Source organism: Magnolia sinica, chromosome 9 (assembly GCF_029962835.1).
Source record: "Magnolia sinica isolate HGM2019 chromosome 9, MsV1, whole genome shotgun sequence".
Lineage (NCBI taxonomy): Eukaryota > Viridiplantae > Streptophyta > Magnoliopsida > Magnoliales > Magnoliaceae > Magnolia > Magnolia sinica.
The window spans coordinates 46,359,732-46,380,537 of record NC_080581.1 but is presented as its reverse complement, the minus strand read 5'-3'; the positions used below and the strand labels follow the sequence as shown (position 1 = coordinate 46,380,537).

Here is a 20,806-nt window from a genome sequence, read left to right as displayed (position 1 = left end):
AGTAAAATGATGAAACAACCTCAAAAGGCAAAACCATGTATTCTTTCATTTGTATATGAATAAAGGGCGAACTCTCAAGCATATCAAGCATATAATTATCGTCATATGATATTATCATCAACTATCACCAAGTGCTGATGATTGTTGCCAATTACCAACTATCGCTGTCACGGTCAAACAAATCTTATCGGAATTGCTATCATCGCCAAACTAATATGCTATTTTTAAAATACAACATGAACGTTGTCCAAAACTTCATCAGCAGTGGCGATATATAAATAATTGGTTCATTATTCATGACAGTGGAATAAACCTATTTGGTCAACCACATATAAAATTCACGACAGCGATGGCGGTTTATTATATAAGGCAGCCTAGCCAAGTCTATACGACCAACTACGCATAAGGCCTACCATTATTGGCAATATATATATATATATATATATATATATATATATTATTCGGGCAACAGTGAGAAGCCAGTGGCCCTAAAAAGCCCATATAGGCCATCACATGCATACTCACGCGGGCAGCAGACAAAGCCAGCGACTAAAAGCCTTGGGCGGCTAAAAAGTCCACAACGGCTAATCACGTGTGAGACTAATGTTGTCTGTATAGCTTCCGACAGCGTCACGGGGAAAGGAAGAAACTGTCCTCCCGTGAATAGGTTCGACCTTGCAGATGAAGAAAAAGCGGGCTGCAATGTGCGCTCTTTGGCCATTGTCCATAGATAGGCCAACCATGCATAAGACCCCCCAGATTCCTGGCTTGATTTCAGTAGTAACTCATGACGAAGGGTTATAACCTACTCATCAATGGACTGACGGCCTTGGATTTGGTACCCCAAAGGTAGCCTTGTAAGCCACGTGAACTCTAAAGAGTTATTGCGGCCAACCTTGCTCGTAAATCCAACCGAGTTCACGGCCCCGGTAGCTTCACTGGGCCCCTCTGATGGATTGCGGTTTGTGAACTCCTCGTTAGTGATAAGTCCAGTGAACTCATGAGATTTACAGAGACCATTCACGTGAGACCCGACTCCAACTACTTATGAATCTAAAAAACTGTATTGCTTCACTACTCGAGCTTAAACTGTGTGGCTATCTGACTAAATTGAAACTTAGTTCCGCCTATTAAAAAAAAATCATCATATAGGAAATCCCATACTAACAATCATAATATATTGTTATTTTTGTCTTAAACTTTCATTGGATATCATGTTAGGCGAATGCATAAATAAACATGCTTGAAATGAATTATGATTCGGAAATTTATGAAGAGATAAACTATCTCAAAATATCACGATGCCTTCATTAAATATAAGCTGAAAATCAAAAGAGGTTGCATGTTCTAAAAAAAAAAAAAAAAAAAAAACAAACAAACAAAACAAATTCTTTACAGCTCATCTGTAACTACCTAATACTCCCAGATATTTCTGCAAATCTTCCTTCAACTGAATTTGAGCTGCGATGTGTTTTGATTTTGCTTCAAGAACAATCTTTGCTTGATCTGGAAATCCAGCTAACTTGCTCTCCAAAGATGCGATTATCTCTTCATTTTTGACTAATTCAGATTTTTCAGCATCGGCAGATTGAATATTGATTCACATCTTCTCTTCGATCTCCTTTATAGTTGATTCTTCTATATGGTCTTTCAACTCCAATTGTAAGATTTCATCCTTCGACTTTGAATACTTGTTCTGTTATCAGCACAAGCCTTCAACTATTCCTGAAAAGTTAACTGCTCTTGGTTGAACTCAGAAATAGTAGAAATGATGAGGGAAACCTTCTATTTGGAAAGAGCTAGTTGTTTTCCATATTCTAATATCTCAGGAGCAATGGTGACATTTTCTGCTGATGCCAAAGAGATTATAGAATCACGAAATTTGAGAAGAGAATCACGTAGGACAGAAATATTAATCTTTGCCATTCTTGCAGTGCTGTCTAAGATTTCAATAGCAACATCCAGATCCGACCACTGAGCGGGATCTTTAAAAATAAGAACTATTGTTGATACAAAATTTCTCATCAAAATCAATTTATGTGTAGGAACCTTTTCGAAGGATAATAAATCATACATAGTGGCTACAGAATCAGAGCTTGCTGTACCGCTGCGAGGAGTTCTTGTAAGTGAAAAAGGAAAGGAAATTAGAATAAGGCCAAGGGATATAGAAATTTTGATAAAGCAAATAATAGATATACCTGTTGTAGAAATATGGACAGTAGGGGGGTCGAATTTCTTTGACAGAAGAAGGGCCAGCTCCCAACAAATCAGCAAAAGAAGGCGCTCTGGCTTTCGTGCTCAAATCCCGAGTAGTTGGAGTTGGAAGATCAGTGGTCTCTACAAGGAAGACAATCCCGCGAGCCACCACCTTTGGTGCAACTAGAGGAGTTGAGGAGATTCTTCTTGGGGGTGACAGTGCTATGGGAGAAAGATCTTTAGGAGTCACCAGTTCTAGTGTCGACAGCTTGGGTACCTAGAATAAAATAACAACAATAAGAAAATAATAATAATAACCATTATAAATAAAAAGGTTAAAAGATAAGATCGCAAGAAATTTCTTACATGGTGAATATCCATATTCTCCATAATCTAATGGTTCATCATCTTCCTTTTCTATCGTTGCTGGGGTCTTTGTAGGAATACTAGTGTCTGGAAAAACTTCAGCAATGGACAGAGGATGTTCTTCTCCAGTAAAAGTACCTTCAACATTAGCATCATCCTCATCATCGATATTAACTTTTCCTTCTTCAAAATCATCATCATCAGCTTCTTTGTCATCTTCTTCAGTGTCATATTCAACCGAAGCAATATTTTCAGACGACGAGGTTGAGCTTTCTTCCTCTATTTCTTCGATTACGACTTGTTTCCCTTTAGAAGGGGAAATCTTACTGCTTCCTGGTTGAGGGTCTTTATCGATTGGGATCGGAGAGGTCGAAGCAATAGCTCCTTCTTGAGGAGGAGGAGAAGCCTGAGAACGCGTTCGAGACTTTGTCATCGGAGAAGATGGATTAGGATGAACGGGTCGAGGAGAAGGAACAAGAACTGGATTATCTTGGGATGCAACAACATTCTCTTGAGTAGAAGGAATTTCCGCCGCCTCTTCAACTACTCTCTCAGAACGATCCCGTTGGACTTTTTCAAAGTCTATAACAACCCCATGAGTTATCCATCCTTCTAGGGTGTTATCGGGTTTTCGCTCACGAATTGGAACATCCACAGATATCTTCCTGCAGAGATGACTGGGAAAGGGGGCATGGCTCGTCTTTGACATAAAGCCTATTCCTTCTTCAAGTCTACGGCCTTTAAGCTTTAGCGGCGAAATCCATATTCGTTGAGTCACAGCTAAGCATTGATTAACAAGATATGATTGATGCACCCACCACTTCCTGTGGCCATGCGAAGCGTGAGTGATGCGATTACTACCCAAAATTATGAAAGATCTGACTCGACCACCCAGTAGTTGTTTCCATATCATTGCCTAGTTATATGGGCCAGTTCCGTAGCTGCACATTCTCCTTGTTACTAATCCGCAGTCTTCTGGTATGCCTTGATCAAAACCAAACTGGCAAGCAAACCGGCTTGGGATAATAAGGCTCCCTCCAAAACTCTACTCCCTCCCTTAAAGGAAGGCTGCAAGATCGAATCAAAAGGAAAAATGCTTTCTTCTGAAGTAAGCGATCCGGTGTCTACCTTATCTGTATTCTTTGTGTAGCGATATAGGCAAAACTGGAAGAATCAATTTTATCAGTGTCTAAGATGGTGTTGACAACCCAATCGTATGATCTTCTAGCCAGTCCTCTTTTGGAAGAACCATAGTGGGAGATGTGAAGGGTGAACATATGCCTTCTCTGGAGCATCAAAAGTTCAGGGAAAGTAGACACATAGCCAGCCCATGATATAGTGCCAGGGAGTATAGACAGAAGAAGCGCCTACAATGGGATTCTTTATGTTAGACGCTATCTCTCCGAGCGCCCTATAAATCGAGCACAGGACCGAGGGGGCAAGAAAATGTTTGTAGCCTTCCGCCATGGCACTAGCAGCGATAGATACTGTAGGGCGAATAACATTTGCCCATTTTGAACTTGGAAGAACCACCATGCTTAGTCAATAAGCGAGAAAAGCTGCAAGCTTTCCATAAAGGCTATATTTCGGACGCTCTGTTATTTTCTCGAGGAGATTTGTTAGCTCTTGTGAATGACAACCGTTGAATCTAGAAAAAGGAAGAAAGTGAACATATAGTGAGAAGTATGAAAATAAAGATGCAATGGAAATGATGGGTTACGAAGAAGAAGATTGCCGAAGGGCCCTAGTGAAATGGGCAAGCCATTGCAGTGGCGAGATCTTGTGAATGTTGGGAAACTTATACATCTCCTTAAAGAGTTCTATAGTTGTTTCCTAAATTGAGGGCACTCGGTCGGGTGGAGAGATGAATGCTAATTCTTCGTTCGTAGGTATGAATTCATCGTAGAATTTTCCAGTCAAGGGAAGACCAGCAATTCGATGAAGATCCCAGAGGCTAATGCTCATCTCGCCTACTGGAAGATGGAAGGAGTTGGTTGTGGTGCACCAATAATTAAGGAAGCCTTTCAAGACAGAGGTCTCCCTGTAGAAATGTTGAGAAGTGACCTCTATTGCATTACATAGATCAATCTTGATCAACATTTTGGAATGCTTGGCCAAAATTGTTGTTGCCCAGTCAGAGTAGTAGTCACGAGATGTTAAGAGGCCTCTGGTTCTAAACTCTTCGCTGCCCCAAAGTGATTCACGCTCCCTGAAACGCTGCTAGAGTGTTTTGTAGAAATGGGTTGGAAATAGGGCGTGTGGATTATGAGAGGGAGTAAGGAAGATCATCGGATGAACGTCGCCAATTTGCTATCTTGGCTTCTTTCGTAGTAAGACCCCTTCCAAGATTCTCGGTTCCCTTGATGACCAGGATTTTGTGTAGGCCAATTTTTCCCCGTCCATTTGGTCTGAAGGCTAGCAATTCAGAATGGACTGGTGGTGGTGAAGGCTTAAGAGGGATTATCATCATACCCTGTCTATGAGGGTTATCAAATTTCATAATAGCCTCAATGACTTGGATTCCTTCCCAGGAGTTCTGGAGTTTCTTCTTGTTTTGCTCTCTAATTTTCTCTTGAAACTCTTCAACCTTGTTGCGACGACACTTCTTTGATTTAGAAGGAGGGGGAGTGTCCTCTTTGACAGGCGGTTTCTGACTCATCATCGGCAAATGAGTTGTGGTCTTTGGCCACTCTTACCAGTCGAAGTCACGCCCGTGTTTTGGTGGCCGTTCAATCTCACCCAGTGCTATTGCCCTATGGATGGGAGAGGGTAGTGAAGAGATTTGATCTGAGAAATCGAAGGTGGGGAGTACAAGCTCCTTGATATAGGGAGGACGCCTGCTAGTGGTTTTGAAACGCTTGCTTGGTGGTTGATTGGATGAGGAAGATGGTTCGGTAGCAAGGGAAGATGAAGGGTTTGGCAAGTCCTGGTGAGAAGGTTGTGCAGTAGGTGGTTCGACGAGGGAATAAGTCCTCTTGGTGCGGGCCATAGTGGAGAGGAAGTTGTTATTTCTGGAAGAAAATGGTCTGAAAAAGCTAAGTCTGAGAAATTTTGCAAGGGGGTCCTTTGTGCAGGCTCGCGCAAACGGAACCTGTTGCACAAAGTAGCTCAATGACGAGAAAGCTTGCGCGAACAGAGAACCTGTTGCGCGGGCGATGCGACAGTCGGGCAGAGTTTCGTTAGAAGAAAACAAGGAAGTGGGAATTAAAGAAGGCCTTCGGGTATTTATAGGGGTATGGCCTGAGTACGGTACTCGGGTGTCCTTTGCACAGGTGCATACAAACGATCCCAAGAGATTTTTTAAAAAAAAAAAAAAAAAAAAAAACGTGATTGATCCCGATTCTTTGATTCTGAAGAACAAAGAAAGAATCAAGAGGGCATCTGTTAAGGGATAAAAAAATGAATGAAGATAAAAAAGATCAAAAGACTGCAATTTAGAAGAAATATGTGAGCAAAAGAAGAAATAAGGTGTAACTTCATGTGGTTGCGTGCTTCCGCGCAAACAACCATATTTGTTACGCGGGTCTGTGCAAACAACCATATCAGTTGCGCGATCATGCGCAAAGGGTCGTGTGGACTGATTTGCATGGACAGTTGGATTTGAAGAACGGTGGACCCCTTGGCACAAAGATCAAGGGTTCGCAAGTGTGGAAGCCTATAAATACCCCACTCCCCCTCTCATTTTGGATTATCAAGAATTCCGAGGAAGATTAGAGCTCCGAAGAAGAAGAGATTTTGAAGGTATTCAAGGGAAGGCAAAAGTGAAGTCGATTGCGCCGGTTCGCACAATCCATGTCGGTTGCGCGGTCCCGCGCAAATGACCATATTGGTTGCGCGGTCCCACGCAAACCATAATGGTTGGTCTCATCAAAAGAGCTGAAATGCTATCAAATTGTTTCTTCAGTTCCAGGATTTTCTCTGGAAGAAGGAGATGAAAGAAGGATATAAGGCCATTATGTTCCTCTTGATGAGATGATCAAATCGCATGCCGAAATACTGCCGGATTTGATATCCAGATCCGGATTCAATACTCAAAACTCTTGTAACTTTTGTATTCTAAGTATTCTAACTTAGAATGAAGGGATCAGAGGTTGTAAACGAATTTAATATATCAATAAACGATGATTGTTTCTGCATACTTTGTTATTATTATGATTGAATAAGATAATGTCCCAAATAGAATGCATTTGTTTCTTGTCGAAACAATGGCCACTAAAACCAGGATAAGATACTTATAGATCATTTTGAAGGGCCACTTATAATAGAAGGAGATTCCTCTTCAGCAATTGCATGGGCTTCTGAAAATGGCAGATTCCATGGGCTTCTTCATTTTTAATGACATGAAAATACGTCATAGATCGTCTTCTATTGGTTTTAATCATGATTCAAGGGAAGCACATCAAATAGCATATTCTTTTGCAAAGGATGGAGCATGGTTATCTGGATTGCAGGTTGCTTTGGTTCATGCTACAGAAGGCATATGGTGCCACTTCCTCCAATATTCAGCAAGGGGTAGGATGATGTGGTTCATTCCATTTCATACACCAAGTACATCCAATATCGTTATTCATATGAATTTATATTGTAATGTGTGTGTGTGTGTGTATAATGACTGGTGTTATTATAATAAATTGCATGCATAATTCTATATTTTATGCATGCTATCGCATAAATATAGATTTACATTACAACTGAACCAACACTAAGAGTATAGAACCATGGGTCGATAAAAATAGCGATATGGATTGCAAACGACCCATAATCTAGATCACACAATTCATAATAGAAGCATAGGGGATCCAGTGATTTAGGATACAGATGGAATCCATGATCTATTCTTTGTAGGGGATTCCCATCCATTATCTTGACTGATTGTATTCTCCTGTTCATTGGTTTTATAAAATTTTAGTTACCCATAAGAAAAGCTGATACTGTTGTCTGATCAGCACATTTGGACACTTTTGTTTGGTGTATCCAGATGCAGAGTTGCAAATATCATTCCTCATTTTTGCGAGGTCCAGAGTTATTATACAATGCTCAGGTTCAGAGATTCAGTTTGTACAAATGGGGCTCATTGTTTACTGACCCAAGCTGTAGATATAGCCCCACTGGAATCATGCATGCATTAGAATAATCCCCATTGGAAAAACCTGAGCCTTTTGCTATGAAGTCAAAAAGAAATATTTAAGAAAGAAAATACAGCAATGTTCCCATTCAATTGATTAAAAAGAAAAAAAAAAAAAAAAAAGACCAATTATTCTGCCACTAGGATCTTCCAATCCCAGGGATTTTTGGTGCATCAGACATCCTCTGCTAGTCCAATCATATCAACATTTTGGATCACTGTGATGATGGGTTCTAGTGGTACACTGTAAACACCAAAATGTACTGTACAATCTCTGATCCCATCACCATAAAATGTCTTGCCCAACATTGTCGGATACCTCATCTGAAGTCATTTAGTAGTCTAGGTACTGTGCAATGTCTTAGCTGAAAAGGTATATTACAAATTTGGGTTTTCAGTATGACAGGTGTCGCCCATGGCTCAATGATGCAAACAACTGGTGCAACAGGGCCTCACAGTTGATGGCTTGTAAAAATTTTTTAATTTTTTTTGAAACATCATGGCCCATACACCTAAAATCCTCAGGTTGAAGATCCTGGCCATACAAATTTTGGCCTTTTCCTTGGTTGAATGTGGATTGTTCCAATATTTTTTTCTCCCAACCCACTATTTGTTAATCACTTTTTGAAGGATTATTCCATTCCAAGGTATCTTTGGTACAAGGGCCCATCTATAATGGGTTCCACAAGTATACTATTATTGCGCTTCTACCATCAGATCCATCATAAGGAAGAAAGTGCCATTTTGTCAAGAATTTATGCTTTGATACCACTGTTGATGGAAGATAAATGATTTATGATGTGATTTACTAGAAGATATCAAAGTTCAGATTTTCACAAAATAAATCAAGTATAAAAAATCAATCATTCTACCACAAAATCAGAAAATTTCAGATTTAACTATTTAGGTTCCAACCAAAAGTCATCATCCCACAATACATAATCAATATAAAATCATGAATGAAGAGGCCCTACGAGATGTAGGAATCTCATTCTAGCATAGGAAGGAAAATTCCAACATGCCAATAGATTCCAGATTTTAGGTTTTGGAACCCAATTAGGGCTTAGGTTCAAAATTAGAAACTCAGGGTTTAAAAATTGGTGAAAATTAGATTAGGCTTTGGATTTGGGATGAGTTAGGGTTTTATGAGGAAACAAAGAGCAAAGAAAAGAATATCGCAAGGGTTGCCACGTGTGCACCCTCACACGTGTGTACGACCTTGGCAGAGGTTGTATGAAGGGGTTCTCTTAGGTTGTTTAGGATGAAGGAAGAAGAGAATCGAAGAAAGGGAATATTTTAAGTTTTTTATGAAGAGAAAGAAGAATAATGAATGATGGAGGCGATAGGAAGAGATGATCACCCTCGGGCTTCGCACCCTCTCTAATCCCTAGAGATCTTCAAGAGTTTACCTACAAATCACATGCAGAAGAAGAAATGAGAGAGCTCTCTCTTTGTATTTAAAAATTTAACAAAAAAAAAAAAAAAAAAAACACGGGCTAGGGTTGGATGCCCCCCTCCTCACACACGCATGCATGCACCACATCTCTATTTATATTTCCAGATGCTGAATTTAAAAAAATAATTAAAAAAATAAAAAATAAAAAAATAAATATCCCTCGTCTCTTGAAATAAAGTGCATACAAAAAAATAAGAACTATAAACTGCCAAATCCTAATCCAAGCCACTAATCAAGTAAAAAAAGAAAATATGAAAGCATAAATGCCTACTACTATGGACCTAGTGGTCCAAAATCTAAGAAGATCAACGGTCTGATGACCACAGATGATGATCTGCCAATCAGATGGGTCAACTAGCGCGATCCAATAGTCCAATACTCATATGATCCTGGCCCACATGCATCATCCCATTGTGGGGTCTTTCAGATGCACCTGCATGCAGGGTCTTCAAAATGGCCTAGTAGTAGGCCCCATATACGGATCACCCATCCACAATGAAACTGGGGCCCTCCTCCTCTGGTGGACCTTATATTATGGTCCGATGTCCTCATCAATCCTCCTAGGCTGAGAAAGATTCGCCTCTAGCAAAGTAGAACTACGAAACTGCTCGAGAAGATCAGGGTCTAGTCTTTGGAACTCCTTTGTGATCCACGTGTTGTCTAAAGTTGGTTTGTTCTTCCATTTAACAAGGAATTTCTGAAATCCCCCTTATCTTATTTAAACCACATGGTGATCCAACACATCCTCAATCTTCTCTCTTCTCTCAATTAAAGATGGTAGAGAAGGTAAAGGATGGGATAAGTGGCTAGGCAAAGGCCAAGGACTCGGAGAAAATTTTGGTACTCTAGGATCTGTAGGAGGCCTAACATGTGCAATAACAGGTTCATCACAAGAAATCATGTCTTTTATATTGAATGTGGAATTAATGCCCATGTTAGATGGAAGATCCACCACATACGCATTATGGCCCATTCTTTGCAAGATTTTGTAGGGACATGCACTACGAGCATGTTACTTTTTAACGGCTTCCTGGGGAAACCGTTGTGGTCGTATACGAACCATGACGTAGTCACTGATATGAAATTCCTTGAATCTACGGTGAGAATCAACATGACTTCTATATTGTTCATTACTAGCGTTAATCCTTCTTTTGATCTCAGTGTGTAAATCATGGATATGTTGTGCAAATACAGGTTGGCTCGGATGGCCTATGTAAGATGGGCATGGGGATAAGATCTACAGGCTTCCTAGGTTTGTACCCATGCACGGCTTCAAATGGACTCGTACCTATGGACCTATTTATTGAACTATTGTATGTAAACTCTACAATAGGTAAAACTGCATCCCATGTCTTAGTATAGTCTCCCACTAAACAACGCAATAAGTTTCCTAGGCTCCTATTTACTACTTCCATCTACCCATCGGTTTGAGGATGGTAAGCCAAAGAGAATTGAAGTCTCGTGCCCATCATATGCCAAAGTATCTTACAGAAATAACTCATGAAACACACATCCCTGTCAGACACTACGATCTTTGGCAAACCATGCAAACGAACTACCTCCCCAAAGAAAATCTTAGCCACATTGGAGACGTCCAGCATTTTAGAACACAATAGAAAGTGAGACATTAAAAAATAAAAAAATAAAAAAAACGATCCACTACGACAAAGATGGAGTTTTGCTTCTTGATAGTCTTGGGAAGTCCAAGCACAAAATCCATACTAAGGTCCTGCCATGGACCTTGAGGAACTGACAAAGCCGTATATAACCCCGTATTCTGCCTTCTCTGCTTTGCCAGTTGACAAGTGCTGCATTGCCTAATGATTTTGGCCCATGGTGTGCCAAAACGGTTACATATCGGCCGTAACGGCCGATACGTAATGGTAATGGTGGAAACCGTTACGCGTTTCGGGGTTGTATCAGCCGTTACCCGATTTTGTACCCGTATCGGGCTAATAATGGTAACCTTTTTCTTTTTTTTTTTCATTTTAAGCTCTGATTTTGCTGTTTTTTTGAAACCTCTTGCTTCCAAACTGTTTCTCACTCCTTCTACTACTAATTTCGACCAACCTTGGCTAGGTATTTGAGATAAAAACACATTATATTACGGATTTTCTTGAATCAAAGCTCGGTGGGCCATTTTTCAGAAATTTGTCAAAAATAGGTATCTATACTTTTTTTTAATATGTTTTGCTGTTTTAATCATGCCATATGATGTGTTAATCATAGTAGAACATGTTAATGTGCATTTTACAGATTTGGGGTGCCATTTAATAATTTTTTTATATTTTTTTCTATTTACGCATGAATTTTGGCCCCTTTTTTTAAAATTCGAAAAATCAATTTTTAATGGTTGTTTTGCTGTTTTAATCATGCCATTTGATGTGTTAATCATAGTAGAACATGTTAATGTGCATTTTACAGATTTGGGGTGCCATTTTGTATTTTTTTTTTTTCTTCTATTTACGCATTTATTTTGGCCCTTTTTTTGAAAATTCGAAAAATCATTTTTTAATGATTCTTTTGCTGTTTTAATGATGCCATATGATGTGTTAATCATAGTAGAACATGTTAATGTGCATTTTACAGATTTGGGGTGCCATTTTATCTTTTATTTTTATATTTTTTTCTATTTACGCATTTATTTTGGCCCTTTTTTTGAAAATTCGAAAAATTATTTTTTAATGATTCTTTTGCTGTTTTAATGATGGCATATGATGTGTTAATCATAGTAGAACATATTAATGTGCATTTTACATATTTGGGGTGCCATTTTATATTTTTTTAAAATGTTTTTCTATTTACGCATTTATTTCGGCCCTTTTTTTGAAAATTCGAAAAATCATTTTTTAATGATTCTTTTGCTGTTTTAATGATGCCATATGATGTGTTAATCATAGTAGAACATGTTAATGGGCATTTTGCATATTTGGGGTGCCATTTTATTTTTTTCTATTTACGCATGAATTTTGGCCCTGAAAAATAATTGCAAACACCTAAATGTAAGATATTTTCATATTACATTCATTCTAATATATCTATCATTGATAGTAGATAGTTAGAAAATTAAATATATGAATTTTGGAGTCAAATTCAGGTTATCTGGTTCATAAATTCATCAGACAGTCCGATACAACTTCTCACCAAAGAGTGGACCGTTACACCACCATAAACATGTTCCAATTTATAAATGAATGCATATTTGGAATGCTTAGCATATTCCGGATTTAATCCATATTTTTTCATATTTTTTTGGGAAAAATAATAATTTTGCCCCGTTATGGGCCGTTACGCCCCCATATCCGTATCGGTTTCGGAGGGCACCGTTACACCAACCGATACCGATACGGGACACCTTGTTTTGGCCACATCTCTCTTAAGGCTTGGCCAGTAAAATCTATCCTCCACAATGGCAATAGTCTTATCCCTCCCAAAAATGACCAGTTATCCCTCCAGAATGAAGCTGCTATGCTAGAAACTCTCAAAGAGAGGTACAAGGGATGCAGAGTCCATCGCCTTTGAATAAGAAATCGTCAATAATGACAAACCCACGATCATTCCTCATTTGATCACCTAGTAATGATGCATACACCTCTCCAAAATATAAGCGTGAAGAATATTCTTGCTTTAAACGCTCGAACCCAGTGACCTCAACACTCATGGATTGGAGTAGCATCACCCTGCATCTAAGGGCATCAAATGGTTTATTTTCAACCCTGGCCTTGTGCTTCAACACAAATGAATACTCCTAAAGAAGCCGAACCAACTTGGCATGCCGCGGATTCAATTTCCTTTGGGAGTTGAAATAGTGTAAGTCTTCGTGGTCAGAAAATAAGACGAATTCTTGCGTAGAAGATAGTGACGCCAATGGCACAGAGAATGCACAACCGCATAGAACTCCTTATCATAGGTGGAATCAGTGTTTTAAGTATCGACGATATCGGTTGATATAATCCACGATATATCTCGTATCCCACCCGTGCGACACAATATGCACCAGTAGTGGGATATATCCCACATGTTCGATCCGGTGAGCATTTTTGATTTTTGATCTTTTTTTTTTTGTAAATCAAGTTAAATCAATGTCAAATTGTTACAAATCCATGATTTTTTATGTCTTGCATGAAAAATCATGAATTGAGAGCTTCAATTTCGAGATTTGGAGGTGGGCCGAGTTATGGAAAATTGAAAAAATATATGTATTTTTTCCAATTTCTCCCAAATCAGTTGCAATCTTTATGTCCAAACATAAAATCAAACATGTATTTAACCTGATCTACGAATACTTCTTTTGCTTTTGAATGTATTGCTTGTGTTTCCATATGCCTTCTTAAATTTATAAATTATATGAATGGACTTCGAATATACTTGCATCAATTCAGTTAGATAACGCATAGATTAGGACCCAATACAAAGAAAACCTATTATGTGTACTTGTTTTTTTTTAATGTTTTGATTTATAAGTGTGTATTGATGTCTTTTTTAACAATCATTGAAGTTTCATTGAAAAATTTGACCAATTTCTTAATGTTTCCCCATGTTTCCAACAATAGCGATACATTTCGCAATACAACCGATATATCCCGTGCGATAACCGATACGTATCCGTATCCTAAGGGTGCGATACGTAATGCGATACCGATATTTCAAACACTGGGTGGAATACCGTTGCTTTGCTTCTTTCAATTTCTCACTAGAGTACGCAACGGGGTGCCCTTCCTGTGTGAGAACTTCACTTAGACTGACGCCTGAAGCATCACATGCAACTTCAAAGACTTTAAAAAGTCAAGAAGGCGCATGACGGGAGCCTCTACATCTTGCTGTTAATCTCCTTAAAAGCTCTGGAGGTTGCCTTATTCCATTTAAACTCCACTTTCCTTGTGCAATCTGTGATGGGAGATGCAATTGAACTAAACCCTTTCATGAGGTACCTATACAAGGTGGCTAAGCCATGAAGATGACCCTATTTGACAAGTGCCTTACCGGTCTCTTTGGTGGGCCAATGGTGTGCAAGATGGTTGTATCCTTGGCACTTGAAACATTTGGTGTGCTAATTTGCCATAGCACCGGTACTAGCTACCCCTTTCCCTTTGGCATCTCTGTGACTGGGTTGCATACCAGTGAAGGCCTTAGGTTGACTACCAATGCTTGGCTTGGTTGCAGAAGGAGTGGGCCTAACATTCGCATTAACCCTCCTCATGAACTGGGGTTTAATGTACTGCTTCAATTCCTGCATTATCTAATAGGCATGCTCTAAGGTGCTTACATTGTGAGGAATGAGCTCATGTTGAAGCTCAGATCAGAGGCCCGTCCTAAATCAAGTTAAGGTCATGGCGGTCAGTGTTTTAAGTGTCAACGATATCATCCGTTATATCCCACCCGTGTGATGCAAAATGCACAAGTAGTGTGATATATCCCACATGTTTGATCTGGTAAGCATTTTCGATTTTCAATCCTTTTTTTTTTTTTTTTGTAAATCAAGTTAAATCAAGTGTCAAATTGTTATAAATCCATGGTTTTTCATGTTTTGCATGGAAAATCATGGATTGGGAGCTTCGATTTGGAGATTTGGGGGTGGGCCGAGCTATAGAAAATTGAAAAAATAGAAAATTTTCCAATTTCTCACAAATCAGTTACAATTTGTGTCCAAATATAAAATAAAACATGTATGTAACCTGATCCACAGATACTTCTTTTTCTTTTGAATGTATTGCTTGTGTTTCCACATGTCTTCTTAAATTTATAAATTATATGAATAGACTTTGAATATACTTGCATCAATTCAGTTAGACAACGCATAGATTGGGACCCAATACAAAGAAAACCTATTATGTGCACTTGTTTTTCGTAATGCTTTGATTTATAAGTGTGTATTGATGTCTTTTTCAACAATCACTGAAGTTTCATTAAAAAATTTGACCAATTTCTCAATGTTTCCCCATGTTTCCAACAATAGCGATACATTTCGCGATACAACCGATATATCCCATGCGATTACCGATACGTATCCGTATCCTAAGGGTAATGCGATACTACTATTTCGAACACTGACAACGGGATCTAAGAGGACGTTACACCACATCATATACTTGTCGAACTTGGCAATGTATTCTGTCATTGGCATAGTTCCCTGTCTAAGGGATTGCCATCAATCCAACATTTTTTGGCGGTAGGAAAGTGGGAGGTACTTCTCCTTCATGACCTCCTTCATCTCAGCCCAGAATGCAATGGGCTCTTCTCCACGTCTTTCCATGGTATGCTCAACATCAGTCCAGAACAGCTTCACTTGACCCACTAACTTCATGTTAGTGAATCTAACTCAGTGTTGTTTAGACATATCATACCACTCAAAGAAGTGGTCCATGTCTGCTAACCAATCCAGAAAAACCTTGGGGTCTAAGCGACCATCAAAACTAGGGGCACCCATTTTAGCACTCTTCATCAACAATTCCTCAGGATCATAGTGGTCCTGGAATTCTCTACGAGGTGGTTGGACACACACCACTCCTCGACATGCTCTTTGGCCTTGATTCCTAAGACGTTCTCTTGTTGGCTATCCCCTAGTTTGCCAACGCTCGATTTGTTCCTCAGCTTGTGACTGGCGATCTTCCCCAGTGTTGGGGTTAGCCTGCTAGGACGCTTCCAACCAATGTTTTAAATATCCATGATATTGGTCGATATATCCCATGATATAATCTTGTATCTTACCTGTGCGATATGAAACGCACATGTAGTGCTGATATATCTCACATGTTTGATTCGGTGAGCATTTTCAATTTTCGATCCGTTTTTGTTGTTGTTGTTGAAATTATGTTCAATCGGTGTAAAACGGTTACAAATCCATTGGTTCTTCATGTTTTGCATGAAAAATCATGGATTTGAAGCTTTGATTTCAATATCCATTGGTTCTTCATATTCTCTATGTTTTTTTTTTCTAAAATTTTCCTTCAACCAATTATCAATTGAGACTAATTTCAAAATATTTAGGAGTATGTAATGAAATGATCATCACATACACTCAAATTTTGAAATTTGAGTGTAGATGGTCCATTTTGGGGAAAATTGGGAACAAAATAAAAAATTTCCCAATTTCTCCCAAATTGCTTGTAGTGCTGCACTCCAAACATGAAATCAAGAATGTACGAGGGCTGATCTACTTATTTGTTAAGTCCTTGTCAATTTTTTTAAAATAAAAATAATTTTTTTAATAAAAAATTTATTAAAATATTAATCTTTTTTTGAATTTTCCCTTCAGCTAGTTGTGAATTAAGACTAATTTCAAAGTATTAGTAGTGTTTGAATTAAGACTAATTTCAATTGAGACTAATTTCAAAATTAGTAGTTATGCTTCAATTTGAATATGGTACATTAGTTCAGTTAGACAACTCATAACTTAGGACCCTATAGAAAGAAAACCTATTATGTCCACTTCTTTTTTGAGATGTTATTATTTAAAAGTGTGTATTAAGATCTTTTTTAACAATCCATGAAGTTTCATTGAAAAATTCAACCATTTCCCCAATGTTTCCCCATGTTTCCCAAAAAGTGCGATAAATTACCTGATACAAACATTATATCCCATGCGATAACCGAGACTTATTTGTATCCCAAGGATGCGATATGTAACGCGATACCGATATTTCAAACACTACTTCTAACTGGGTTATACGTTGATTACTAGTGGTAAGTTGGGTGTTGGTGGTCTGTAGGTTGTTCTTAATATTTGTGAGTTGACGATTGATGTGTTCGATAGCCTCGGCAAGTTGGTCCATGTTCATTGTGGGAGAAAGACCAAATCCATGACATGTGGGAGTGTGCATACACCAAGGACACGATTAGGTTCAACTCTAACGACCGCTAGACACAAACGGGGACTATGTAATGGCAATCAAAGAATTCTAGACCTACACAAGACAATTATGATACACCTTTACTCTACGTATGATGACTCTCAAGTATTTTAAACCCTATGGATAGCGCTAGGATTCTCCAAAATAAGCCAAATCTGAAAATCCTGCAACTAGATGCCTTCAAAATCACTAAATCTGGAAATTCCAGCACTATAGGACTTTTAGAATACCTAAACAGAAAATTCAACAAGCCAAATCAGAGAATCCAACGAGTTATATGCGACCTATATGCTCTACAATGTGTTAGGAATTTCATCAAACACTATCCTACGCAAGACCTAGGCTTTGATAACAAAATTGATGCAGGATGGATGCTTTATGATGTGATTTACTAGAAGATATCAAACTTCAGATTTTCACAAAATAAATCAAGTATAAAAATCAATCATTCTACCACAAAATCAGAAAATTTTTGATTTAACTATTTAGGTTCCAACCAAAAGCAATCATCCCACAATACATATTCAACATAAAATCATGAAAGGAAAAACCCTACGAGATGTAGGAATCTCATTCTAGCATAGGAAAAAAAAATAAAAAATCCCAACATACCAATAGATTCCAGATTTCAGGTTATGGAACCCAATTAGGGCTTAGGTTCAAAATTAGAAACTTAGGGTTTACAAATTGGTGAAAATTAGAATAGGCTTTGGATTTGGGATGGGTTAGGGTTTCATGGAAGGGGGTTTTGTGAGGAAACAAAGAGAAAAGAAAGGAATAGAACAGGGGCTGCCACGTGTGCACCCTCACAAGTGCGTATGGCCCTAGGAGAGGTACGGATGGGTTCTCTTGGGTTGTTTAGGTTGAAGGAAGAAGAAGATTGAAGAAAGGGAAGGTTTCTAGGGTTTATTTATTTATTTATTTTATTTTAAGAGAAAGAAGAAGATTGAAAGATGGAGGCTTACGTTGGAGAAGAAGAAAAGATAGGAAGAGAGTATCACCATTGGGCTTCTCGCCCTCTCCATTCCCTAGAGATTTTCAGGAGTTTACCTGCAAATCACATGCAAAAAAAGGAAAGAGAGTTCTCTCTTTGTACTCTCTCAAAAAAAAAAAAAAACCTTGGGCTATAGCTAGACGTCGTGATGCGGACATCACACCACCACTCTGTACATATCAGAGGTGTAGGCGTCGACAGGCTACATCGGCACTTTCACTTTGGGGTGATCGCCAATGGTCATCGGCGAGCATTAGAAAAGCATGGATGGCATGGATCATATTTGGAGGTCATCTCACCATTGATCATGGTCTACATCATTGTCCATCCATTGGATCGTCTTGTTTCCCATCATAGGGCCATCCGATGGTTGGATTATGTTGGACCATTTCTTCTATTAGTTCTTTTATGTTACTTGATGATTTGGACATTTTAGTTTGTGATTGGATAATGGGCATTTATTTGCTACATAAGATATTTTTGGGAGGATAGATTAGACTTTTTACCTTTTAGGACATAATGGTTATTTTTTGTTTTTGTTACTAAAGGGGTAGAATTGTCATTCCAACAAATTTTTGATATAAAATAAAGCAAAAGGGGAGGGGACGTCCAACCCTACTTGTGAATTTGAAGAAAATTCTGCGTAGGCCTCGTGAGAGTTCCTTTCTTTTTCCTTCATCATTGTCAAGGCTAGATCTTTGAATAGAAGCCTAGAGGGTGTGAAGCCACTCTATCCTTCATCCCTAAGATCCTTCCTTTTCCACTTCATGCTTGATAGATCGTAGGTGGTAGATTCCTTTGAATCTTCAAATTCAAAGGTAAGATTTTATCTTTCATGGTCCTCACTTGGATCTCATTTACTTGTTCCTAAGGGCCACCTCAACCAACTTTCATTATTATCGGACCAAACTCATGCATGGATCTCAAACTTTCACCTACTGAACCCGGGTTATTCGTATGCTAGTTGGAAGATCTTTATCTTTCTTGGGCCATATTTTCCGAGCGTTTTGTTTGGTCAAAGGGCTAATGACTGTGATTTGGCCTCGAACCATACCCATCATCTCTTGGGCTTCACGTTGTTTGCATGTGTATCACACTTTAGCTTGGTGATTTTTATATATTCTTTTGACTTTATTTATATTTTCAAATGCTGAAATTTATAAAAATACTCATTGTCTTTTTAAATATAGTCCATACTAAAAATTAAGAATTATAAATGCCTACTACTAGGGACATGTGGTCCAAAATCTAAGAAGATCAACGATACGATAGCCCACAGATGATGATCTGACGATCAGATGGGCCAACGGGAACAATCCAATGGTCCAATACTCCTATGATCGTGGCCGACATGCATCTTCCCAGTGTGGGGTCTTCCAGATGCATATACTACACATGTGGGGTCTTCAAAATGGCTCGCTAGCGGGCTCTTTGTACAGATCATCCAGCCACTATGAAACCGGGCCCCTCCTCCTCTAGTAGACCTATATGATGGTCTGATGTCCTCATCAATTGTCTTGAATGTTAAAGAACTACTGCAATTTAGAATGTCCAACGTTTAACTCCTTTAAAATCTTCAACACACACACCCACACACCCACAAACAAAAAAATAAATAAAGGGAATTGATTCCTCATACCCGAGTGTGAGTAAATGATTTGGGTCAAACCTCCTTGAGCCAGCCCTGAATTAACATATATATGGGTCTAGTGCCAAATCCAAACATCTTGATGTTTTAAGGAACTAAAAATATCAACACTATTTAAGTGTTGAGGAAAGAGAGACGGTAACCATGTTGCCTCCCATCATACTTGTATTGAGAACTAAATTTCCGTAAGTGTTTTGGAATGGTAGAGAGCCTAATAAATCATTCTTATCAACCATGGACTTCCATCATTAGCCACTCTTTTTTTTTCTTCTTCTTCTTTTTTTTTTTTTTTTTTTTTCCATTCATTAGCCACTACATACATGCAATACCTAACATCTTGGTTCACTCTATTAATTATTTTTGTTTCAGATGTGGATAGATCTATACCCATCAAGACGCTATGGAAGGTTTGTTCCAGCAATGCAAGACGCCTGGAATATTTTGTACCGCACTGTTTATAACTGCACTGATGGTTCCTATGTAAGTTCAGCTACTGGTTCGTTTTATCAAGAGGTGGACTGTCTTAATGACTAGCCTAAAATGAGTACTTGTCGTTGAAATGTTAAACCTTGTAGCCATCTTTTGCAAAACAGGTGTTGAGTTCCTCGAACATGTAAGAGGTCAACCATAATAAATTGCTTTATGCTCCAACTAATTTACTCAACTAGCTTTACTATTGTTTAATCTTCTTTATTATTTACTTTTCTCCTATTATAATGCAAACTATTGTGTGTCCATCCAAAGTGTTCAATTATTCACATAATTAGAAGCGTGAATTCTATTATGAACCACATTCATATCGCAGATTTTTTACGGGTGAAATGTCTCTTCCATCATTGATCATAGCTTAACCATATTTATTAGGAATGACTAATGCTGAAGACAATTGACACCCTAACTCTGGACGTGGGTAAGTATGTTCTTTTTACCAGTGTTTAAAATATTGGTATCGCGTTACGTATCGCATCCTTGGGATACAAATATGTATCGATTATCACACGGGATATATCGTTTATATCGGGTAATTTATCGCACTTTTTGGGAAACATGGAAAACATTGGGAAAATGGTTGAATTTTTTAATGAAACTTTAGGGATTGTTAAAAAAGGACCTTAATACATACTTTTAAATAATAATATCTCTAAAAAGAAGTGCACATACTAGGTTTCCT

The 20,806-nt window shown here is 38.4% G+C and overlaps 1 protein-coding gene across 4 annotated transcripts in view; it reads left to right on the top strand.

Moving 5' to 3' along the window:
- The window catches only part of LOC131255408 (alpha-N-acetylglucosaminidase-like), a 169,818-nt gene that overhangs the window by 136,426 nt on the left and 12,586 nt on the right, over positions 1-20,806 (top strand). For 3 of the 4 annotated variants that reach the window (XM_058256113.1, XM_058256112.1, XM_058256115.1), the window contains one exon: positions 20,005-20,115. The exons of the other annotated variant lie outside the window; for it this stretch is intronic. In XM_058256113.1, coding sequence (XP_058112096.1) covers positions 20,005-20,115 — 111 coding nt within the window. The remainder of the gene's footprint in view (positions 1-20,004; positions 20,116-20,806) is intronic. 4 annotated transcript variants of the gene reach the window in all.